Raw genomic sequence first — 26,878 nt, 5'->3', positions numbered from 1 at the left:
TGCGTACACTTTTGGACACTGGACACTTGTGGATTGTGTGTGGCCCACTGATATCTGAGCGCTATGTGACACGCTCGATGGCACAGCTGCCTGTGACCAAAGTGACGAGAGGATAATGGAGATTTTGAATCTCTGCGTACACTTTTGGACACTGGACACTTGTGGATTGTGTGTGGCCCACTGATATCTGAGCGCTATGTGACACGCTCGATGGCACAGCTGCCTGTGACCAAAGTGACGAGAGGATAATGGAGATTTTGAATCTCTGCGTACACTTTTGGACACTGGACACTTGTGGATTGTGTGCGGCCCACTGATATCTGAGCGCTATGTGACACGCTCGATGGCACAGCTGCCTGTGACCAAAGTGACGAGAGGATAATGGAGATTTTGAATCTCTGCGTACACTTTTGGACACTGGACACTTGTGGATTGTGTGCGGCCCACTGATATCTGAGCGCTATGTGACACGCTCGATGGCACAGCTGCCTGTGACCAAAGTGATGAGAGGATAATGGAGATTTTGAATCTCTGCGTACACTTGTGGACAGTGGACACTTGTGGATTGTGTGCGGCCCACTGATATCTGAGCGCTATGTGACACGCTCGATGGCACAGCTGCCTGTGACCAAAGTGACGAGAGGATAATGGAGATTTTGAATCTCTGCGTACACTTTTGGACACTGGACACTTGTGGATTGTGTGCGGCCCACTGATATCTGAGCGCTATGTGACACGCTCGATGGCACAGCTGCCTGTGACCAAAGTGACGAGAGGATAATGGAGATTTTGAATCTCTGCGTACACTTTTGGACACTGGACACTTGTGGATTGTGTGCGGCCCACTGATATCTGAGCGCTATGTGACACGCTCGATGGCACAGCTGCCTGTGACCAAAGTGACGAGAGGATAATGGAGATTTTAAATCTCTGCGTACACTTTTGGACACTGGACACTTGTGGATTGTGTGCGGCCCACTGATATCTGAGCGCTATGTGACACGCTCGATGGCACAGCTGCCTGTGACCAAAGTGACGAGAGGATAATGGAGATTTTGAATCTCTGCGTACACTTTTGGACACTGGACACTTGTGGATTGTGTGCGGCCCACTGATATCTGAGCGCTATGTGACACGCTCGATGGCACAGCTGCCTGTGACCAAAGTGACGAGAGGATAATGGAGATTTTGAATCTCTGCGTACACTTGTGGACAGTGGACACTTGTGGATTGTGTGCGGCCCACTGATATCTGAGCGCTATGTGACACGCTCGATGGCACAGCTGCCTGTGACCAAAGTGATGAGAGGATAATGGAGATTTTGAATCTCTGCGTACACTTTTGGACACTGGACACTTGTGGATTGTGTGCGGCCCACTGATATCTGAGCGCTATGTGACACGCTCGATGGCACAGCTGCCTGTGACCAAAGTGACGAGAGGATAATGGAGATTTTGAATCTCTGCGTACACTTGTGGACAGTGGACACTTGTGGATTGTGTGCGGCCCACTGATATCTGAGTGCTATGTGACACGCTCGATGGCACAGCTGCCTGTGACCAAAGTGACGAGAGGATAATGGAGATTTTGAATCTCTGCGTACACTTGTGGACAGTGGACACTTGTGGATTGTGTGCGGCCCACTGATATCTGAGCGCTATGTGACACGCTCGATGGCACAGCTGCCTGTGACCAAAGTGACGAGAGGATAATGGAGATTTTGAATCTCTGCTTACACTTTTGGACACTGGACACTTGTGGATTGTGTGCGGCCCACTGATATCTGAGCGCTATGTGACACGCTCGATGGCACAGCTGCCTGTGACCAAAGTGACGAGAGGATAATGGAGATTTTGAATCTCTGCGTACACTTTTGGACACTGGACACTTGTGGATTGTGTGCGGCCCACTGATATCTGAGCGCTATGTGACACGCTCGATGGCACAGCTGCCTGTGACCAAAGTGACGAGAGGATAATGGAGATTTTGAATCTCTGCGTACACTTTTGGACACTGGACACTTGTGGATTGTGTGCGGCCCACTGATATCTGAGCGCTATGTGACACGCTCGATGGCACAGCTGCCTGTGACCAAAGTGACGAGAGGATAATGGAGATTTTGAATCTCTGCGTACACTTTTGGACACTGGACACTTGTGGATTGTGTGCGGCCCACTGATATCTGAGCGCTATGTGACACGCTCGATGGCACAGCTGCCTGTGACCAAAGTGACGAGAGGATAATGGAGATTTTGAATCTCTGCGTACACTTGTGGACAGTGGACACTTGTGGATTGTGTGCGGCCCACTGATATCTGAGCGCTATGTGACACGCTCGATGGCACAGCTGCCTGTGACCAAAGTGACGAGAGGATAATGGAGATTTTGAATCTCTGCGTACACTTGTGGACAGTGGACGCTTGTGGATTGTGTGCGGCCCACTGATATCTGAGTGCTATGTGACACGCTCGATGGCACAGCTGCCTGTGACCAAAGTGATGAGAGGATAAGGGAGATTGGATTGCTTTTAAAAAAGCAGTTTGCGGAGCAGTGGGTAAACAGCAATGCCAGCGTGTCAGGAAGCCTTAGAAGGCAGCCCAACAACCAACACCACTGATACACCACAATATAGCCTCCCCTTGCACTGCACACACAGTGACTTGTGTGTTGTGCAGGCCAAATCGCTAGCAGCAGAAGCAGTTTTTTTGTCTTCTTCCCTGCCTAACGCTCTCCCTACAGAATCAGCAGCAACCTCTCCCTATACTAAGATCGGCAGAAGTAAGATGGCGGTCGGCGTGCACGCCCTTTTATACCCCCTGTGACGCCCACCAAAGCAAGCCAATCACTTGCATGCCCTTCTGAAAGATGGTGGTGACCCGTGCCTATGTCATCACATTGCTCACAGTGTCCGTGGATCCTGATTGGCTGAAAAAGAGCGCAAAACAAACTTTTGAAACGCGACTTTGGCGCGTAAGTCGCCGACCTCGTGGCCGACCTCATCCTAGGGTCGGGTTTCGTTTCATGAAACCCGACTTTGCCAAAAGTCGGCGACTTTTGAATTTTTTCGACCCGTTTCGCTCAACTCTACCCACTACGGCTCGTGGGAGAACCAGCTCCGCTGCTGTGTGCTGGGAATGCCTCAAACAAACAGTTTACCAGAGTTGCTTGTTTGTTAGCCAATATTAGCTCTAGGTTCTCCTGTGGCATGATGTTTTGGAATTTGCCTTTATAGCGTGGATCCAGGATGCTGGCCAACCAGTAGTCGTCATCGTTCATCATTTTGGCAATGCGGGGGTCCCTTTTTAGTATCTGCAAGGTATAATCTGACATGTTCACCAATGTTCCAAGTGTCAATGATGCACTGCGAGTGCTGGGTGGAGGAGCACTTTCTGGCAAATCCACATCCCTCCAGTCACGCACAAACCCTGTACCAGACCTTGCCACGCCAACATTTTCTCTTGCCCCACGAGAAGCATCCTCCTCCCCTAAATAATCATCCCCATCATCATCCTCCTCCTCTTCTTCCTCCACCTCGTCCAGGAGAGGTCCCTGAGCAGACAATGGCTGACTGTCATCAAGGCTTCCCTCCTCCTCTTCCTCATCCTCCTCGGCTGCAGACGCCTGCTCCTTATTGTGCGTCAAAGTTTGCATGAGCAGACGCATAAGTGGGATGCTCATGCTTATGATGGCGTCGTCTGCGCTTACAAGTCGTGTGCATTCCTCAAAACACTGAAGGACTTTACAGAGGTCTTTCAGCTTCAACCACTGCACACCCGACAACTCCATGTCTGCCCTCAAAGTGTCTGGCCGTGTATCCTCCCACAAATGCATTACTGCCTGCCTCTGTTCACACAGCCTCTCAACCATTTGCAGGGTGGAGTTCCACCTTGTTGCAACGTCGATAATTAGGCGGTACTTGGGAAGGTGGAGCAATCGCTGAAGCTTCTGCATACGACTGGAGTGTACGGGCGACCGGTGTATGTGCGAGCACAGTCTTTGGACCTTCTGGAGCAGGCCTGTTAACTCCAGATAATTATTGAGGAAGCACTGCACCACCAGGTTCAAGGTGTGAGCCAGGCAAGGTATGTGTCGGAGTTTGGAAAGGGCTATGGCTGCCACAATATTCCGGCCGTTATCACTAACTACCTTACCTGCCTCAAGATGTAGACTGCCTAGCCATGACTCAGTTTGTCGCTGCAAGTAGTCGGCCAATACCTCCGCGGTGTGTCTGTTGTCGCCCAAACACATCATCTTCAACACAGCCTGCTGACGCTCACCACTAGCTGTTCGATAGTGGGACACCGAGTGTGCAACACTGGCAGCTGCGGATGGAATGCTCGTGCGACTGCGCTCTGTGGACGAGCTTTCGCTTCTGGAGGAGGAGGAGGGAGGAGACGGGTCGAACGCCTACACCCAACTGTTTCCTATACCGTGGGCTAGGCAGCACTGTCCCTCCGCCGCTGTCCCCTGTGGACCCTGCATCCACCACATTAACCCAGTGCGCAGTGATGGACACGTAACAGCCCTGGCCATGCCTACTGGACCATGCATCTGTTGTGAGGTGCACCTTTCCACTCACTGATTGCTTGAGTGCATGGACAATGCGGTCTTTCACATGAAGGTGGAGAGCTGGGATGGCTTTGCGAGAAAAGAAGTGCCGACTGGGTAGGTCATAGCGTGGTACTACGTAGGCCATGAGTTTGCGAAAAGCTTCGCTTTCAACCAACCGGTAAGGCATCATCTCTAACGAGATTAGTTTGGCAATGTGGGCGTTCAAACCCAGTGTACGTGGATGAGAGGATGAGTACTTTCTTGTCCTACTCATAGTCTCTGGTAGGGTGAGCTGGACTTAAGAGCTGCATATGGTGGAACTAGCGGTGGACATGGCGGACTGAGAGAGGGTTGATGATGGTAATGGAGTTGGTGTTCTTTCTGATGGCCTAGATTCAGTCTTTCGTAGCAATAACATTGTGATTCCCTGACTGCTTTGGCCTTGCAACGACACCTCAACATTTGCTGCTGGTGGTGTGCTAACCGGTGGGCTTACAGTGGGGGAAATGATGTAGCATTGCTGACTACCTTCATTGGGAGCAGTTGCACATGTGGCACGTGAGGTTTTGTAGTCCGTCCACGCTTGCAAGTGCATGGTGGTTAAATGTCTAAGCATGCAACTGGTATTCAAATTTCTCAGATTTTTCCCTCGGCTAAAGGTCTTGCGCACTTCTTACAGATAACTTTTGCCTGATCATTAGGATTTTGTTCAAGAAAGTGCCACACTGCACTCTTCCTACTATGGAAGACATTTTGAGGCCTTGCACGCTGTGCTAATTTGACCGTCTGGCCTAGCTGTCCTGCAACTCTTTTGGTTTTTGTAACCCGTTTTTGGACTGCTCCGGACCTGCCAGATAACAGCTGTTGCGATGTCGATACCCGCTGCGGATGCTCCTCCTCCTCCTCTTCTGAGCTATTGGCAGCGGCACTCTCTTCCCCCAGTGGATTCCCCCACTTCCTCATTTTTGGGAAAATGTAGTCAAAATAGCACCAGCAATATGGTACTGTAAAACAAGCTACAAGGTGTATATAGCATTGGGGAGAATTTGAATCTCCCTACAGACTTGAGGACACTGAACTAATATCTCAGGCCCAGTGTAGATTACACCTCAATATAACAGGCTGAAATTGGATGGTGTATGAAATGTGTATATAGGACTGGGGAGAATTTGAATCTCCCTACAGACTTGAGGACACTGAACTATTATCTCAGGCCCAGTGTAGATTACACCTCAATATAACAGGCTGAAATTGGATGGTGTATAAAATGTCTATATAGGACTGGGGAGAATTTGAATCTCCCTAGAGATTTTAGCAAGCTGACAATGATGCTCTCAGTCCCAAGTATGGCAGCAGGCAGCCTAATAAGCAGGACTGCTGCACACAAAAGTGTGGAAAAATGAACGCTTGGTAACTGGGCAAAAAAGAGGATGAAAAGTATTTTTGCTTTTAAAAAAGCAGTTTGCACAGTAATGTGCAAACAGCAATGCAGCTATCAGGGAGCCTTATAAGGCAGCCTAATAACCAACAGAGCTGATGCACCAAAATATAGCCTCCCCTTGCACTGCACACAAACTGGTGTGTTGTACAGGCAAAATCGCTAGCAGCAGAAGCAGTTTTTTGTATCTTCTTCCCTACCTAACGCTCTCCCTACAGAATCATCATCAGCAGCAGCTCTCCCTATTTTGAGATCAGCAGAAGTAAGATGGCGGTCGGCGTGCACGCCCTTTTATAGCCCCTGTGACGCCACACAAAGCAAGCCAATCACTTGCATGCCCTTCTCAAAGATGGTGGTGACCGCTGCCTATGTCATCGCCTTGCCCACAGTGTGCGTCCTCCATCATTGGCTGAAAAAGGGCGCTGAAGCATAATTTGAAACGCGACTTTGGTGCCATGGTCGCCGACCCCGTGGGCGACCTCACGCTATGGTCGGGTTTCGTTTCATGAAACCCGACTTTGGCGAAAGTCGGCGACTTTTGAAATTGACCGACCATTTCGCTCAACTCTATTGGTAAGTAATTCTTTCTTTTTTCCACTACAATATTACTTTAGCTTCAAATTTTTTATTCTTACAAGGGCTAATAAGTGAATATGGACCCCACAATTTAATCTGCAATTTCTACTTAACAAGTTATTACATAATGTGTGGTGGTTTACTACTGTTTGAAGACACAAGGAAGGAGCACCACTGGGCTTTAGAAGCTCAGATTTTGTTTAAAAATATTGTGGTCACCATAAATGGAGCTGTCAGAGCAGCAAATAACAGCAATGAGAGGAAGGAAGCAGAGCTTTCACCAGCAGGACAGCAGAAAATGACCCCATTTTGGAAACTGCCTGCTCGAGGAATTCATGAAGGGGTGTAGTGAGTGTTTTGAACATATATTTACCTCACAGAATTTTATAACATAGGGCTATGAAAATAAATGTATACATTTTTACCACTAAAATGTTATATTCGCTATATTTTTTTTTATTTTCGCAAGGAGCAATTTCTCCCAGTCATGGTAATTTCCCATATCATATGTCATCATAAACTACTGTTTAGCCATACAGCAGAACTAAAAAGGAAAGCGCGCCATTTAACTTTTGGATCACAGATTTCACAGGGATAGTCTGAATTTGCCATTTGCAGAGCTTGAGGAGGTGAGGGAGCGTCCACCAGGGCAAGTGGGGTACTCGATACCGGGCCGCTTCTTAAAGGGACAGTGTCACAATGGTGGTGACCCATTCCGTGGTCCTGGGCGTCCAATAAAAGGCGTATATTTACAGGGGATGATAAAGAAAGAGTTTTTGTAAAGAGTATTTGTGACGCCACCTGTGGTATCTGGTCAGACGGGACCAGTGCTGCAGTGCAGATCCTCTGGGACAGATGGTGGGATGCAGCAGAGGTGGAATAGCTCTTCACAGGCAGAGCTGAGTCCCAGGGCAGGTGAGAAAGATGTTGAGGAATATAAATGGTGATGTAGTGTGGAGCAAGGATGTAGCAGTGCTGAGAAGGTGATGCAGGAGGAATTCAAAGGACACAACAGAGTGCAGTGTCTTTTACCTTTTACTGGGCTTTATAGGCACAGTCCAGGATTCAGATTACAGATGGTACAGGAGTTGGTAAGCCTGGAAGCAATTTGGGAATCTCTCTATGCAGATGGGTTGTGAGGTCTCCTTTCTAGCACTATTCTGAAGTACCTGCGGTTCTGAACTCCACACAAGTTCCTCTTTTTGTCTGTTACTTAGAACTCCACTTGCATGACAGGTACCTGTAGCCTCCTTCATGAACTGCCCCTAATGGCATCTCTGGCTCACACATTACTACCGTGTCATCGAGTCTCAGTTGGGAACAGAGCATTTACAGCCTCTATTCCTCCGGTTTCTGCTGTGGGACCTTTAGTATCTACACAGCCTCGGACTCCGGCGTCCGGCCTCTGCGCTTCAGCTTGGGGACGAGCTCTGCTCTAGCTCTAGTCTCCAGCTCGTCTCCACACGTCCACACTCTTCCCTCTCTCTGCACCAACTAACTTCCTTCTTCCTGATCACAGAGAGCAGCTCCTTAGCAGTTAGGTTCAGAGCTCCCTCTGCTGGCCTGGAGTAGGAACTGTGCTGTGTGCTGGAACGACCTGATAGAGACACCCTTTCATTGCTTCTAAGCATGACATCACACTCCCTAGGAGGGCGGTAATGCCACTGTGGCAACCGTTACTCCTTGGGGCACCACAGTGAAAGAACAGAAAACAAAAAAGTTAACCTATTTGGGAAACTAGACCCCTTGATTTCACTGGATTTTATTTGGGGCGCAGTCATGTCACTTTTGAAGAGCCTTTGTTCTCCCACTAATATGGAAACCCACTTTTTTCCACTGATAGAAGATGGACTCGATTTGGGACTTGTTTTTTCCTTGATTGGTTGAAAATTTTAATGGTAGCTTTTTGGGGTACATACCATATTTTGGTTACTTTAAGTCTGATCTCACATTTATCCTGTGCTCTACTTTGAGAACTTTTGTCAAAGTTTTTGTTTAAATCTCCAAAAAATGAGATTCAGGCAGAATTCCCAATTGAACCATTCACTATATTGAGTTATATGGAGACACTTTGGAGTGAGTTTGAGCTTTGTTCTGGCAGTGTTCTCCGTTTTTTAAAGCAGACACTCAAAGGAAGTTGACCACACGTTTCTGCACCAAAAAGATGCTAGAAAAGATAGACACTGCTGGAACAGAGGATAGGCAAAGCCTAAGATGACTCCAACTGCCTTATAATAGTGAATGAATTGGTCTGATGTTTTGTCTAAATTACACTGCTTTGGGGATTTATACGCAAACCCCAAGTTGAGTGCTTAATGTACAGCAGGCGATAAATGTGAACTGAGCCTAAGGACATGTTCATATGTAGCGCAAATACTGTGCTTTTTTTCCTGTGCATTTTTTTGTGCATAAAATGTTTTGCATGTAACAGTAAGCAAAGTGGATGTAATTGCATGAAAACTCCTACCCACTGTGCGTTTATAGGCAAAGCTAAACTGTGCATCCTTTATGCATTCTTTTCTCTATTGGCTTATATGATTAGCCTTAAAAAATGCATGTAAAAAGCGCAGGTGTATTTTCACATCCATATTCAATGCTTTTTAATATTATAATGTGAATTAAAATACACTTGTCCATATTTGCACCAAAAACATATGAAATAAAGGTCAAAAGGCATAAAAACACAATAATCAGAGCAGTATTTGCAAATTTTAGTGCAGACTCGATAAAAAGCACATTCACACTATGGACCTTGATTGTGATTGGTGATCTCATGTGCTGCACTATTTCTGTACTGCAGTGCATGATATGTACACTTCACACTGTGGGAACATGCATATAGCATGGCCTAGAAAGCCACTGTACAGCAAGACCATCTCTTGGCCTTGGGTTGTCATGGCAACTATCAGGAGTCCTCTCCCTCTGTTAACCATCTAGTTGCTGCCGTCACAATTGAAAGCGGCATCTATGGGGTTAAACGACCAAAATCAGTGTTAAAACCGATCTTGACCAATGCGGCAGGGTGTCAACTGTAATATTCAGCTGACACCCGCAGCATTTTTGCTTGTCGGGGGCTGCTTTTCACTTAAAGGAGTATTCTCATCTCCTAGAACCTATCCCATTATGAACAGGGGCATGTAAAAGTTTGGGCACCCCTGGTCAAAATTACTGTTCTTGTGAACAGCCAAACAAGTTGAAGATGAAATTATCTCTAAAAGGCCTAAAGTTAAAGATGGCTCCAGAACTAACCAGGTCTCTGTGAGACGCCTCCCAGGATTCTTTTTAACTATAAAGGAAAAAAAAAACATTTTCTAAATATTTTCCACTGCAGCAATAAATAAGAACAAACAGAAAACTGTTGTCACATAACATCTGTCTGGACGACGTTTCACACAGTGTCAATTAATGCATGACGAATCTCTCCGAGTGTGCTAATGGCTGGATTCTCTTAGAAAATGTCTTGGAAATCCTCGGGATTCTCTATTGCTTTTGTGCCTCAATGTGACCAGATCTCGAATATTGCGCCTCGTGAAGGCAATATTGATGATTTTCTACCTGTCCCTCATGTACATATCGGAAGGCATTTGGTGTGAAATACTGTACATCGAGAACGTTGTTTTTTTTCTTACAAGCTGAAGCGTTGTTGGCCATTATACCGCCACCTGAGAAATGTTCTAGATTGCCCGTGACGTGAAAATGAAAAGCTTGTCGCTCCGACGCAGACACAAGATGCAGCTCTCAGACTGCGGATTGTGATTTGCATTACAAATCAGAGTGCCAAGCTTCCAAAATCTCCCTCAAAATGGCCCTGCCGCTATATATGCCTCCCTGTGGTGTATAGACAAAGGAATCCGTCCTTCCATCCCCAATGTGCCTGCCAGCGACGTATGTATGAAACAAGTGTGCCAGCCTATGTCCCCATCCCCGATACCACATGATTGTGCTGCACACCTATTATTCCCTTCTCCCATCTCTGTGCAATGCAAAGCGAGGGCTGTAAATAGCATCATGATCAATAAAGGCAACACATAGAACCGGCAAAGCGTGTCATTGGTAATGGGTCTAATTGGGAGAGCGGCCCCTACTGCAGCAGACAGAACCCACAGACATTTGGGCTTTTCCACTTTTGCCAACGTGTAGGGGGTATTAGCAGTTGGTGGTCTGTTTTCTCTGTGAGCTACGCCCCTTCATCTGTTCTCACTGCAGCCTGTTCCCAATTTCAGGCTCAGAATACGACAACCCTTAGCTTCTAGGCTGTATGTGCAATTGTAGCCGGAGACAGGAAAACCGAGCTTCCCATATAGGAGTGAAGGAGACCTGCTAGTGCTGGTGTACAATGGGAAGCTTTGAGCAGAGAAATTGATAATCTTCATGGAAGAGTAATTTGAATGAAATTCCACTTGACAGGCTGTCTCCAAGCAAAAGGCAGGCAGTGAGAGAGAGTGTGCAGCACCCAGGGCTCCGCTGCTGCTGTAGGTGACAACCACATATACACTGTCCCCACATCTCATTACAGCTCCTCATTAGTTTCTTTCCAGCAAGAGAGAGAGGTGGACATGGAGGAAAATATGGAAGAAGGACAGACACAGAAAGGTAATGTGTTTATGTGATTTCTACATATCCTCTTGCCTTGGATTAGCAAAACCCTCTTATTCTTCATTTTCTGCAATGTGTATGTTCTTGGCAACATACATGGCCATGCAACGAAGGCTACGGAGACGCCCGGGAACCTGTTCCCATCTGAAGAACACTAATCTTCATTTTTTTTTTTTTTTAGCCTTTCACGCTTGCCTTGCTGGGAAAAATTAGGACCTCAGAGTGAACCGTGCAACAGACACTGACAATATGTATAGTTAGCCTGGGCTCACAAAGAAGTCAATGTAGCCATTAATTCCACGATTCAGTGGAGCACAAGAATTGGGAAACAGATTTCCATAGAGCTAGAGGGGTGAACATGATTAGACCCTGTTCTCCAATAGATGTAGCACGGTATACGTTTGTCTATTGTGGGTTACTATACCGTTATTATGGTCGTATCGCCGTCCTGTATGTTTGTTTACTGCCGCGAGCAACAATCCGAGGCGCGAGATCCGGTCCTGCAGAATTGTCGTTATTGTCTAATAATCAGCTTTGCAGATTTCATTTTTTTTTGCCTTTAAATGATTATATTTAGTATCTGTCGGGGAATTATGTAAACTGGTCGGTGGGTTTTTATTTGCCACATTTTCATCTGTGTTGTTGCACTTCTCTCATTAGACCTGACCTACTTACGCTAAATGAATCCTGTGGGTTTTTTTTGTTGCTTTTTTTTATGCTGACTTGTTTTTCCATGTCTTTGTGCATGAAATTAGAGGGATTCTTGCTTAGGATAACCTGCTTCCTGCAGGTGTTTTGCAATATGTGTAGATTTCATTCATCAGATTTTAGCATGGTTATGATATAAACCAGGAAGATTATTATTTTGGAAAATGATCAATGCAAACAAAAAAAATGCAGTGGGAAGATTAAAAGAAAAAAAAAAAAGAAAAAAAACATACAGACACCATGATGCTTCAGGAGAAGCATTCGTGTTTTTTGGTGGCCATGTTGACGTATTGTTTACTTGTTATTACATGTAAGATTCCCAAATCCCAAGATACAAATTAATATGTCATCAATGATCCCAAAATGTCACGACCAGCACGGTGGCTTTGCTGTAATTGTTGCTGTTTTTCTCTTTTTATGTGTTGTTTGTGTATCGTGCGTTACCTTTGTGTACCTTCAGCATATACTGTATATACTCTAAATAGGAATGTTTTACGTTTTTTACCATTTGACTCTATTTTCCTCATTTGCTAAATGTAAGCTTGTAGAACGGAAAGCGTTAAGGCTTTGTCTTCTACACTTAATATATCCTCCATTGCCTAAAATGCAAAGAACGAAGATTTCCAGATCTTGTGATTTCTACAACACTGACATCCTGTGGTAGCTGTGCAATTGTGAAGAGTCAATGAAGTTTATGATAGACACTAATTGTTCACAATTTAATGCCTCCGGTCTCCGATTTGTCACTAGTTACTAATCCGTGCATCTTGGTAAAAGGGCATAAGGCCTGCTGTGGGCAGGTGATGACCCCCCATTAATAAAGAGATGAACTGATTATTCTGCATCATCTCTGTTATTCATGGAGCTGACCTGTGCCATCATTTAGCAATTGCCCATCCTTTTATTACATTACTGACCAATGTTGGCCTTTTGCAGGCCTTTAGTGCCAGATTTTTATTTATTTTTATTTATTTATTTTCTCATTTATTAAATGAAAATTTTCAAATAAGAACTATCGCATTTCTTGTATCATAATGTAAAAAAATGTGTGTCAGTGGAAAATATTTCACAGTACTAAATCAAAAGTTGATTAGTATTCTGTATTACTAGAGTAATATAATTCATGTTATACATAATTTTTTTTAAACAAATCTATCTTTAGTAGATAGTTGTGTACCTACATTTTTGGATTATTTTCCAGAATAGCTTGCTAAGGGTGTGTACAAGATGGATTACATTATTGGCCAATATGTGACTTGTATCCTGCATTTTAGGCAGTGTTCCTTTCTATATTCTTTATTTCTAATTATCTATTGTAGCTTATCTGCTATGATGTCTCCATACAAGTCACACATAGGAGAGCAGGATCTCATCTTCTCTATCTCTCTGTAGTAGAATGCAGGGCATTATATTGCAGTACTGTTCAGTGTAGCTGTGAATCCAGCTCTCAGTTGATCTAAACACTTACTAGAAAGCAGCAGCACAGTCTCTGTGTGTCTATGACTCTCTCCATTGACTTCAAAGGTCAGGAGCTGTAATCTCATCTGACTGTACAGACTTCAGTGTATTGAAACAGGGAGGGGGAGGTACAGAAGGGACTTTTAAGTGGGGAAGTGTACATTTCTTATATCAAGAAATTCTTTACAAATTTATTTATGAAGAAACTACAATGTTACGCTTTAAGGAGATGTCTAGCATCAAATGGATATGCGTCATAAACAATAGAGGTCGTTTTCAATTCTTGTTTAGTTCTAGCTGTTTGGCGGCTTTTTAACTACGCTCTTTGAGAACACTGCTATGATACTTTTTGTGCATACTTCTCAGCTGTTAATGTTTGATTTCATCCATGGGCTATGCTTTACACTGCAGCATTTCATTTTATACACAAGCACTCCAGGAATATTTTTTTGTAATTCTTTGCTTTTATTTTTAAACTTCATAAAGTATAAGTTAATAAGATAGTGCAGGTAGCTGTTATCAGGCGTGTTATTGCCAAATTATCAGCTCCATTAGCGCCCATTGTGATATCATATGACCTGCTGGATGACTACCTGAATACTATAGCGTCTTCTGTGTAGACCAAAAGAAGTCTCTCTGCATTCATACAAGACTCTAGTAATGAAAGGCCAACATCCAATTGGCTAACTACTAAATAACGATGTATGCTAAACATATCATTTTATAATAATGGAGCTTATGGGTGACAAATGAAGCTCAAAAATATTCTCTGCGGCCATCCAGTAAAAATAAAATACGCAAAATGTATAAATTCTTTTTAATACAGAAGCCTATGGGTGGAGAATGACTGAAGCATGGCATCTGCTCAGGCATCTGTTGCACTTTTTTTTCCACGTTTCATGTTTTTTTTTTATTTTCATGCACCAAACAACTTGGGATGTGTCAGGTTAGGAAAGGACAGATTTGTACTGATGATGTATAGCATCACTGTTGGTTAAAATAAATTTGTCCACCAATCTAACATTTATGATTTAGTATTACGGAAAAGGATTTGTCGAAGTGTCCTTCATAGAGTTTCTTTATGTTGAAAATAGCTAATCTCTCAATTGCTGACATTTATCTGTTCATGTAGTTGAGTGAATGTCGTGTTTTTGCAGCAAAGGATGCACAGCAGGACCTTGAGATTTGCTGCCTATTAGCAGCAAGAGTAATGGTTGTATACCTGTACATTTCTTTTATAGGTTAACTTAGCTCTATAGGAAACCAGTAATCTTATTTTACATAAAAGAAACATAAAAGATTCACTTGTTGAAACCTCCACCTGTGAAAAAAGAGAATTGAGAGGAATATATCAGTACCCATCAATGGACTTACAATTCCCCAGAAAGGACATCAAATTCACAAGATATCATTGAAAGTGGCAACACTTACCAATACATGGCTAAAGTATCTGTTCAAACAGGACACATTGGTATATAATGGAGGTAGCCCAAGTGCAAAATACTGATGAACGGCCAGTCACACACCTAGCATGCATGGGGGAAGAGTGTGTGGATGCTCAGTATTGTAGATGCACATGGTGTGTGTAAGTTGCCTTGCCAGTCACACAGGGCACTGCTCACGCCAAAACTAATAGATCAGGTGTACTGTCCAACACATGTGAAAATACACCTTAAAAGTGCACACACCATTTTTGCCTCCACTAACACTACCGATCCTGGTTTCTTCCTAACAGTCTGACAAATGCATCAGGTATTAGTTGCTATTTTGTCCAAAATAGACGAGCTTACAACCCTCATCGAGAGTCTTCAATGTATTGAAAGTCTCAATGCTAAAATGAAAAGCCATTCACCTTATAGGACATTGAAAGACTCATATCTGTTGTGCCCTACACTATGATTGGTCGGAATCAGGTTGTGACGTTGTTTTGAGAGAACTGGAGCATTGGTTAATGCCAAAACCACATCAAGACCGGCAAGGATGAAGCAAATGTCTTCTGACAGAGGTGAATGGATAATAAGGAAATGTCTGGCAGGGCAAATAGCATGGCAGGGTTATAATCAAGCTCAAGACAGATGGAATCGGTGGTGGGCAGCAAACCCTCTACAAACCCATAGTGATAATGGATGTCTCAGTTTGCTGGGGTCTACTTGTATGGTGGGGACTCAGGAACTGAGCCCGCATCACAAGCGGCATATGCCAGCTGTGGCACACAGCTTAGCAATTTAATGATGCTCTTAATCTCTGGTAGTGAAATTATAAAATCTAGATGAGATGAAGGCACACCAACCAACAGTTAATGGAACAGTAATGTGCGGATGGTTCACCATGCCAGCTGTGGACTTGCTAAAAGCCTCACATGGCTGTCATCTTGGTACTCTTTTGAAGCCTAGCCATAAGAAAAATCATGGAACGCCAACAGTTTTTAATGGACACATTGTAAAACTAGAATAAATCATTAAGATTTAAGTGAAATACCTAAAGTACATAATTCTGATATGAAGACCTTAGCTTCATGCACTGTGAACTATAACATGATCATTATTGCAGTCATAATCATCTGTACAAGTTTCTCCAGCTTCAAAATTATCATGAACAAACACAACTTTTACTTACTGTCCAGAAATTTCTGGATGGTTGGCAACCTCGCTAACCATAGCCTGTGTGATGGATGGCTGAAGATTTTCATCTGCTGAGGCATCTGTTGGATATATATATATATATATATATATATATATATTTATATTTTAGATTTCATATTTTTCTTGCACCAAACATTTTGGGATTAGTCAGATAAAGAAAGGACACATAACGTATTTACTTATGGTGTGTAATTCCACAGATTCTTAAAAAAAATGGCCTACCAATCGGGAACTAGCAAAGTTTGAAAAATAAAATTTATATATGAAAAGTAAATATACACATTTGTAATACAAATATTAATAGATATTTGGTATATTAGCATCCATAAAAGTCCATTGTATCAATATAAAATTACTTAAAGAAAATTTGACAGATGATACATGCTGCCCAATCCATGGGCAGCACGCATCAGGCACATTTTTAATAGCCGCTTGAGGACCAAGCCATACGACAGACCGTGCGTGTATAGGCAGCGGACAGGGAGAAGCTTCTCCCCATTCACAGCCCTGGATTGACAGGCCTCTGCCTATAAGTCGGTTTTAAAGTATGCTTTTCGCTGAGACACCACAGTGTTTCAGAGTCAAACCATTCCTGGCTGAGCTCATACAGCCAGTGTCTGATACATGGTTGGTGCCCATGAAAACACCATAAAGAGACAAAAAAAAATCAAAACACCAGAACTACATTTTTTTCAGCCACCACACCTTACAAAAAATGTCAATAAAAATTAATCTAAATGTCATATCTACTCCATATTGGTATTAATGAAAAAATCAGCTCATCTAACAAAAAAATAAATAAATCCCCACAGAGCTCTATTGAATGTAAAATATAAACATTACTGGTCTCTGAAAATTGCGGCACAAACCATATTTGTTTTTAGAAACTTCAGATTTTTTTTCACTTAAATAAAAAAAAATATGGTAGATTGAAATCAACAAAATCATACTGACTTGGAAAATTGTATTTTAAGGACATTTTTGCTAAACAATGAACTTATTAGGAACAAAACCCAATACACATGTGTGAAATTGCATTTTATTCATATTTTTTTCCTATTTTTTGGTACATTGTATGGTAAATTTAATGGTGTAATTCAAAACTACCTCTCATCCCAGAAAAAAAAAATCTTCCCATAGCTATTTTGGTGGAGAAATAAAAATATTGTGGTTCTTGAAAAACGTTGAGGAAAAAAGAGAGCAAATGTGACACTAGTCACTTCTCACTGCCAAGCCATGAGTCGGAATAGAGAAGGAGTCCAAAGTCAGAAGCCAGGAGGGTACGTAATAAACAGAAGGAAGAGACAAAAGGGTAATGTTCCGAGGTCAGAATACAAGGAGGATAACGGATCAGAGTAGAAGGGGTTAAACAGATGGCTGGACAGAACAAGGTCCAAGGTCAGGCAATGAAAGATCAAGCATACAGAACCTCAGGGCACAGAGAGAACAAACCTCACTTAGCTGAAAGTACAGTACATCTGACAGAGGTCTGGGGGAAACAGCTCAGTTAAGTAGCATGGCTATCACCTCGAATAATAAACAATTGGAGATGGCCAGCGCCTCTCAGTCTCAGATTGGATAGTCGAGCTTTCAATCAACACACCGACAGCTCAGCACGCCCCTGTACCAGACTGGATGACTGAGCTGTCAGTAACTGTATCGCTGACACACTAAGGGGTGGAACCGTGACAGCAAAAACTAAAAATCACCTTGCCCTAAAGATGCTAAAGTGTGTCTGAGCCAAGTTGAGCCAGGTGGAATGAACATAATGTAGAAAGAATTAGTTCTGTTAAATGGTCACTGTCATTTCAACAAATTTTGCATAAATCAATAGTACAGGTGAATATAAGAAACAATTTAACATCCAGTAGCTTACTAGAGACATCTGCTTCTTTCTCAATTTATGAGCCACTTCTTCCATTCAGCCTTGCCTCTCAAAATCATTATCTGAAGTAAAAAAGTGCTCAAATACACCTTGGCTAAAGCAAGATTGACTGCCAGAAAAGTGAGGAGTCGGGTTATAAAGCATATTGAAGTCTATAAACAATGGATAGATAGGAGGCTTGAGATGCTTTCAGCATAGTGAGAAACCAGGCAGACACAGGCAGATTGTGCTGTAGCTTTTAGAAAATGTATATTACTTCAGTGCTGGATTCACAGCCATGCAGGTTAGTATTATTATCAGACTATTATCAGACTTCCAACTCCGTTTTAGTTGTCCCTGTGTTATGTCTAAATGCTACATCTGTGTGTTTAAAAATGATGTTATGGGGACTCTGTACTTTGTTTCAACAATCATTCTGCACTGACAGATGCTCGGTGCACCCTTGGTGTGGCCAAACATTTAAGTGCACATTCTCACCTACTTGTTTTCCTTCTATCTCCTTCACCGTTTCTTTACTTGACAGAACTGGCTAGATAAAGCCAGGGAAGGGCAGAGATAGATGGAAAACAAGTAGGTGGGAAGGTGCATTTAAATGTTTAGCCATGTCATGGTGTACCAAGTGTCTCTACTTGATTTGAACAGTCATTCTGTTCTGACTGATTCACTCTATTCTATTCTCCCTTCTTTCAGGTAGCGGAATAGACAGGAACAGCTGTCAATCATTGCACTCAGTACTAGGATTATGCATATAGCAGTGTGACTGACATCCCAGCATATATAAGGAGATCAGAGAGCGGTCGCTGACTAGTCCACATGTCGTAGGCAGGAAGAACAGGGAATATTTTAACATTATTTTTAAACACATACATGCAGCTTTTGAGTATAACACAGATAATTAAAATTCAATAAAGAGGTCCTTGTATCTTCAAGGGGTAAATCTTGCTGTCAGGTTCCCTTTAATGGAAGTGCATGCTCCTTTGGCTTGAGCAATATGCCTTAAAGGGATTGTCCACTACTGGACAACCCCTTCTTGATCAAAATGTTTGGCCCCCATAAAATAATAAAGCTTATACTCACCGATGTCAACACTCGCTCACCCCGGGGCTCTCGTGCGGTGTTGTGACAAGTGATGCCAGCGCCCAATCAGTGCTGATGTCACTGTCCCCGCCTTCAGACAAATCTATCATGAAGAAGAAGTCCGAGCTGCAGCTGATCCCAGACTTCCTCTCCATGTTCAATTTGTCCGAAGGTGGGGACAACTTCTTTAAAAGGGTATTCCAGTGTAATGCATTTATCACCTGTCCTGTCCTGGATTGGTGATAAATTCTAGATACTCATGGGTTCCAGTGCGATATGCAGAATCATGGTCCCCTATGACCTCAGCAGGAAGACCATTCCTATGAGTAATTTAAATGGGGCACTAATCAATCCTGTGACTCGCCAGTCCATTCGATGTTGGAAGAAATCGTTCCAACTTGGGTGCTGTGGGTAGTGCTATACACTTTTAATAAACTAAGAACTATTCAAATCACATAATTGTGCCATGATATATAACATTTCATCAAAAGTGTCTATTCAATTGGTTAGCTTTATACAAGTGCACAAAATGATTGTTTTTCCTTTTTTTGAAAAAAAAAACAAAAGTTTTGATTGCTCATCTTCTTAATATGACAGATTTAGCAGTTCATTATTATTGCATTGCTTTTGTTTAGTATATCCAAGGCTTTGTCGTAAAAAGCTTAGCATGAATTCTATGTTCCTTAGAAATCATGAACCAAGTACTTACTAATTTTAAAATGCTGTCACCAAAGCAAAACGGCCTTTTACTTCCCAATGTTTCCAAAAAGCATCATGTATTTGAAATTACTACTTCAAGGAAGTATAGACGAAACAGAAATTACGTGAACAATAATTACTGCATTCACCAAAACATTCTAACAAGAAAACTATTACCAAGAAGTGAATTATTGGATTATCTAAGTGGGCTTATTTGGTTAAGGCCCTCTGAACGATAGGCAGGAGGCCTAATTTTGGCATGTCTTAAGGTAAAGATTTGGTTTGGTCAAAACCCCTTGCGCAGGTAGTTTTATATTTGTTGCTAGTGGGTCCTCTCTCCCCCCCCTCTCTTCTTCTCTCTGCCCACACTTGTCCTCTTTCTCCCTCACGCTTATCCCCACTTCCCCCTTTCTCTGTCTCTTCCCCCTTTATTCTATCTCTTCCCATCCTCCTTTAGTCCTCTTCTCCCTTTTGTCTGCTCTCCCTCTCATTTCCCCTCACTCTCGCTAACCCTCGTTCTTGCTTCCCCTCACTCTCGATTTTCCTTCGGTTCCCTTCCTACTCTCTTCCTCCCCCTCATTTCCCCTTTCTTTTCCCCCTCCTCTCTCAGTTCCTCCCTTTCTTTTCCTTTAAATTAATCTAGTTTTTGGAAGAAAACGTTAGCATATACCTGGTTCTGGTGCAGCTTGCTTGTCCTATAAGAGCTACTAAGTAATGTCTTTTGGCAGTCTTTGGCAGAAGTTCACAAGTTGCACATACATTATCTCTAGTCTTATCTCTTTATATACTTGATTTTATGTTTTTTATCTTTAAAACTGTTTCTTTATAAATTAGAACTACGGTACTCTTGGGTCATCTCATACACTTTTAATCCTTGATAGTCTCCAAGTTTTAACAATACCCAAGGACAGGTACAGTGAAAGTTATTTCAAAAGAGCTGTAGCTTATTTTTCTTTTGTTTTTTTTCTTTTAGAATAGTGTCTGAACATTTCTGAATCCCTCTTTACTTTTAAAGGGTAGCCATCCTTGCGTTTTCATCAGTTTTCACCTCTGTATGCTTTATCTTTAATTTGAAGCTCACTCTTCATCTGCTCCTGCTGCCATAGCCTTTGGTTTCCAGACGTCTGGAATACTCTGCCTCTCTGACCTCTGTATTTTCCTTACCGTCTTCTCACCTTTTGTAGTCCTGTGACCCCAACTGCTTCCTCTTGCTGAGCTGGCTGCTTTTCTTCTGGCATTGATTCCAACTATTTTAGAGAGCCAGGTGTGCCAAGGCTCCCTGTCTGGGGAATAAAGTTCTAGTAATGGCCGATTGTGCTATGGTGTTACTTGGAAGTTTGCTATCCTTTATCATCTCTACTGGCATCTTGTCCTTGATTATTGTCTGTCGACTGCCCTGACTTTCTGATTGACAAATGTATTCAGCAAACTCTACCAATCCCAACTCCAGCTTGTCTGGCTACACTTTACGGGTCACATCTTTGCCTCATTTCTCCGATGACAACTGTCAGCTATTGCAAACGTCAACTACACAACCAGTATCCACTCCTTAATAATATAATACAGGTGAAGGGAAGCATCCCATTTCCATCGCTCTTATTAGTGGTAATCTTATCACCTTGTAGAACACAGATTAACGGAAGATCAGGCCAATCCACTTTTCCATATGATTGTGTATCTCTTCATGTAGTATATGCATTGTATCATAACGTTGGCATGTGACAGCCTAGCTCCTCCATCATGCTCTAAATGTCCATTAAAGGGGATTTTTGGTTGTACATTATTGTTTTGGGAAGATTTATAGTATCTACATAGTGATGGTCTCTCGGGTAATAAGCTGTGCGTTATTGTACATGATATAAGTTGTGTATAACATTCATTAATTGATGATGCGGATCTCTCTCAGGATTTGGCATCGTATTGTGCAAATTACATTTATTAGCGTGACGGCTATTACAGACCAGTTGCTGAGCAGTGATTATGACGACCTGGGCTATAGATTTTCATTCTGTGTCTCACCGGCAGCGACAACAGCGCAGTCTCAATTGCTGCCAAACAATTAATTATATTCCAGTAGATAAAGGCCTGACATTTTCTTTATAGAAATAATAGCTCTGCTGCCTAACAACTCAATGTGAGTCATATGACGCTTCATCAGAACAAAAGCATTAGTATAAAGAGGTGCCACTAAGCACATTTTCTTTTTTGAAATTTCAGAAAAATGTATAAAAATTCTGTCTCATTTTAGTTAATCATATTATTTGGTAGAAGCAAATGTCTTTCCCAGCATTAAAGTGGTTGTTCGGTCTTCTGATTAAAGTCTACAGTCATTCTATATGACTGAAGACTTCAGAATCTTGACAGTGTCTGGTACGCACACTGTCAGGATTAACAATGTTGTAGGTGAGAGCGTGCAATCACAAGACTGTAAGGATACAATTTGCATTCATCATGGGCCATCTTGATGTGCTCTCTTCACTTGGATTAAGAGAAATCGGGAACATCAACGTCTACTTGAAATTTGACCGACAATACCAGAGAGTCCTGACAGTGTGCGCACTAGGGTGACCGGATCTCATATGGGGGGGAAAAAATGTCAGAATCTTGTTCGTCTGGACCCCACAAAATGATTCCCCTTTCCAGATATTGAGATAGCCAAAATTTGAGCTCGATCAAACGACGTTAACCCGTGCCGCTCGTCGCTCAAAGTTTGAAAAAATCCAAATTGAGGTATTTTAAGATTTAGGTATTTTGCATAGTCTGTTAGACTATAAAGAATGTGACAACAACATTGCAGAAATAGCCCTGACCAAATTTTCGAACCATTTGTGGTATTTGAATGCAGAGTTGGTGGGATTATCGTTTTTTGATCCCACCATTACAGACAATGAAAAGTTGTTAATGGCTAATAAATTGCTCAGTAGCACAAATGAACCATCAGAGCACGCTAACCTACATGAGTTGAACCTACATAGTTATCTAATCTATTCTAGAGCTTTTGTTAAAGTAGTTTTTGAAACGACAGAATATAATACTCGGCATTTGCTTACAACTTGCAGGACATATTGCTTTTGTTCTTCATCTTTTGTCAGAAGGTCGTTAAAGTCGGTTACTTCCTACCTCTTTTAATTTTTCTTTCCTAACTTTTGGATTTACAACCCTAGCGTGCTCTGATGGTTCATCTGTGCTACTGAGCAATTTATTAGCCATTAACAACTTTTCATTGTCTGTAATGGTGGGATCAAAAAACGATAATCCCACCAACTCTGCATTCAAATACCACAAATGGTTCGAAAATGTGGTCAGGGCTATTTCTGCAATGTTGTTGTCACATTCTTTATAGTCTAACAGACTATGCAAAATACCTAAATCTTAAAATGCCTCAAATTGGATTTTTTCAAAGTTTGAGCGGCGAGTGGCATGGGTTAACGTCGTTTGATCGAGCTCAAATTTTGGCTATCTCAATATCTGGAAAGGGGAATCGTTTTGTGGGGTCCAGACGGACAAAATTCCGACATCGATTTTTTGCGGTCACCCTAGTGCGCACTACCTGCTTTCAGGCTTATATAGTTTCCAGTCAGATAGTGAATACAGACTTGTATCAGAAGAACAGAAGAACCTTTTAAGAATCCTATTTTTTATCACAACCATCTACTTTAAAAGTCCCTACAATTGTAACATTTGGTATCTTTCATATATTATCATTAGGTTTATTTTTTTGTTTTCACTTTTTTTTATTTTTCCCAATGCTGGAACTGTCTATAAAGAGACTCTGTGTGAACAGCATATGGGCTCCTATCTTTGCAATTGCTAATTAATTCAGAGAGGTGCTAGTCATTAGTCAACTTCTTCATGGCCTCCAGAAAATCCTTCACTGACCATTAATGAGCATTGGTAGCCTCCATGCAATTTCATTGAAAATAGACCCATTATAATTCCAAGTTTTGGGCCCCTTTACCTGTTGGGCCTCTGTGAAGCTACATAGGTTACATTATTGAACATCTGCTCCTTATTCTTACTGGGCTGAGCTAAATTTCTTGTGGAGCAAACCCTTAATGTCTATCTATTTAGAAATATTGGCATTAGTAAGCACTGCTTAGTAATGTGTACATGAACTGAAGGACGGCTGATGGTATTCTTCTTGTTGGTTTTTGCATTCTACCAATATATTCCAACAATGCGCATGGTTCGATGACCTAAAATATGTAAAAAGAATGAAAAAATAATAAAATAGTAGATTAAACTCACTGTTTACCCAGTATTAGACATAGAGCTGTACAGGAGGATGCCTGGAGAGATGATGTGTATGTACAGATTTCTTACTTTACCGCCACCTGTTTTCCTGCAGTATGTGTCTCCTCGCCTTCAGATTAGCCAGGCGAAGCCAGGGAGTGTAGACATATGATAATGAACCTATCACCAGCTGTCTTTCCGAGAATACGGAATACATTAAATAAACAGAATACATTAGCTATAATTGTGTATATGAGCTTCATATTTAATGCAGCCTGCAAGTAACTTTCATGTTTGTTTGGGACTGTAGTTTTTTTTGGGTAAAATCTAGTGGCTTGGAGCTATTAATCTGTGGTTGTCACTTTTCTGTTCTTAATGTTCATTAATAAAACATAGATCTAGAACGTCTCTGATCTATCTGGCAGGTACATATCAGACAGCGGTTCACACTATTCAATAACATAGTAACATAGTTTTGAAGGCTGAAGGAAGACCTTATGTCCATCTAGTTCAGCCTATTTTTAGTGCAGCTGTTCTGCATTGTTGATCCTGGAGAAGGCAAAAACCCACAGAGTAGAAGCCAATTTTCTCCATAGGGAAAAAAATTCCTTCCCCTAAGCTGGGTCAACCATCTACCTATAATATTCTGTTATTCGTTACCTTCTATACTGTTACTCACAAGAAAAGCATCCATTCCTTTCTTAAATTCATTCAGTGAGTTGGCCATCACCACTTCCTCAGGAAGAGAATTCCAGAGCCTCACTGCTCTTACCGTGAAGAACCCTCTTCTATGCTGGTGCAGAAATTGTCTTTCCTACAAACGAAGAGCATGCCCCCTTGTTCTTGTCACAGTCCTTGGTACAAACAGTTCATTGGAGAGATCTCTGTATTGCCCTCTGATATACTTGTACATATATATTAAGTCTCCCCTAAGTCTTCTCTTTTCTAGAGTAAATAGACCTAATTTTGATAACCTTTCTGGATATTGTAGTGAACCAACTCCATTTATCATTTTAGTAGCCCGCCTTTGAACCCTTTCAAGTTCAGTAATGCCTTTCTTCAGCACCGGCGTCCAAAATTGCACACAATACTCCAAGTGTGGTCTGATGAGTGATTTGTACAGAGGGAGAATTATGTTTTCATCTCATGTCCCCAGACCTCTTCTAATGCATCCCATGACCCTATTTGCTTTGGTGGCAGCTGCCTGACACTGGGCACTCCAATTTAGCTTCTTATTGACTAAGATGCCTAAGTCTTTTCCATGTCTGATTTCCCCAGCAGTTTCCCATTTAGTAAGTAATTGTAGCATCTGTTTCTCCTTCCCATGTGCATAACCTTACACTTATCTGTGTTAAACCTCATTTGCCATTTTTCAGCCCAATTCGCCTATTTACTCAAATCTGTCTGTAGTTGCAAACTGTCCTCCTTTGTGTTAACTACCTTACATAGTTTTGTATCATCTGCAAATACTGATATTTTACTGTGTAAGCCATCCACTAGATCATTAATAAATATATTAAATAGTAGGGGCCCAATACAGAACCCTGTGGTACCCCACTAGTAACCCTGGCCCAATCTGAGTATGCACCATTAATAACCACTCTTTGTTTTCTATCACTAAGCCAGCTACCTACCCATCTACACACATTTTCCAATAGCCCAAGCTTTCTCATCTTACCAATCTTTTATGTGGGACAGTGTCAAATGCTTTAGAGAAGTCGAGATAAACGACATCCAATGATTCTCCTTGGTCCATTTGAGAGCTTACATCCTCATAGAAGCTGATCAGGTTAGTTTGACAGGAGCGATCCTTCATAAATCCATGTTGATATGGATTAACATTGAGATATTCCATAATGGTATCCCTTAGAAACCCTTCAAAAAATTTACCCACAACAGATGTTAAGCTTACCGGCCTATAGTTTCCAGGTTCCCTTTTAGACCCCTTTTTGAATATTGGTACCACATTTGCTTGCCACCAATCAAAAGGAACCGACCCTGTTTCTATAGAGTCTTTAAATATAAGGAATAGAGGCCTGTCTATCACATTACTTAACTCCCTTAATACCTGAGGGTGAATGCCATCAGGGCCTGGTGATTTGTCAATTTTAATCCTACTAAGGCAGTTCTGCACTTCCTCCTGGGTTAGGCAGGTAATACTTAATGGGGAGTTTACATTATCACTCTGCATTTCCCCTGGCAAATCCTTTTCCTGTGTGAACACTGTTGAGAAAGTATTTAAAACATTTGCTTTTCCCACATTGCTCTCTATGATTTCACCCTCATTGTTATATAAAGGGCCGACACCATCATTTTAATCATTTTACTGTTTATATAATTAAAGAATAGTTTGGGGTTTGTTTTACTTTCCTTAGGAATGAGTCTCTCAGTTTCCACTTTTCCTAAATGTATTTGTTTTTTACACATTTTATTTTTTCTCTATAACTTTTTAATGCTTCTTCATTGCCTTCTTGTTTTAGCTTCTTAAATGCTTTGTTCTTGTTATTTATTGCCCTTTTTACATCCTTATTTAGCCACATTGGCGTTCTCCTGTTCCTAGCCCTTTTATTTTTGTACGGTATGGTTAGCTCGCAGTGGGTGTGTAAAACTGATTTAAATATTTCCCATTTATTTTCTGTGGTCCTATTTTTGAGGACATTGTCCCAATCAATTCGGCGAAGGTCCTCTCTAAGCTGATCAAACTTTGCTTTCCTGAAATTCAGCGTTTTTGTAACCCCCTTCCAGGGCACCTTACTGAAGGACAAGTGGAATTGTATTATATTGTGGTCACTGTTCCCTAGGTGCCCATCGACTCATACTTCTGTTATTCTATCTGGCCTGTTGCTTAAAATTAAGTCCAGAAGGGCTGTCTCTCTAGTTGGGCCCTGCACAAGTTGTGACAGATAATTATCCTTGGTCACTGACAGAAATTGGTTTCCTTTCTGAGACACGCAGGTTTCAGGTTCCCAGTCTAGGTCGGGGTAGTTGAAGTCCCCCATAATAATCACCTCATTG

General features: G+C 42.1%; 1 protein-coding gene across 2 annotated transcripts in view; it reads left to right on the top strand.

Moving 5' to 3' along the window:
- GPM6A (glycoprotein M6A) overlaps positions 1–26,878 on the top strand; it is a 546,705-nt gene that overhangs the window by 245,042 nt on the left and 274,785 nt on the right. The window contains exon 1 of one of the 2 annotated variants that reach the window (XM_073577614.1): positions 10,688–11,158. The exons of the other annotated variant lie outside the window; for it this stretch is intronic. Within the exon in view, the coding sequence (XP_073433715.1) occupies positions 11,122–11,158 (37 nt within the window). The 5' untranslated portion in view covers positions 10,688–11,121. Of the gene's footprint in view, positions 1–10,687; positions 11,159–26,878 lie in introns of those variants that run through there. 2 annotated transcript variants of the gene reach the window in all.

The sequence above is a fragment of the Dendrobates tinctorius genome, unplaced genomic scaffold (assembly GCF_039654945.1).
Source record: "Dendrobates tinctorius isolate UK_male_01 unplaced genomic scaffold, ASM3965494v1 ptg000008l, whole genome shotgun sequence".
Classification (NCBI taxonomy): domain Eukaryota; kingdom Metazoa; phylum Chordata; class Amphibia; order Anura; family Dendrobatidae; genus Dendrobates; species Dendrobates tinctorius.
Note: the sequence above shows the minus strand (reverse complement) of the source record. Positions and strands in the feature narration are given on the sequence as shown.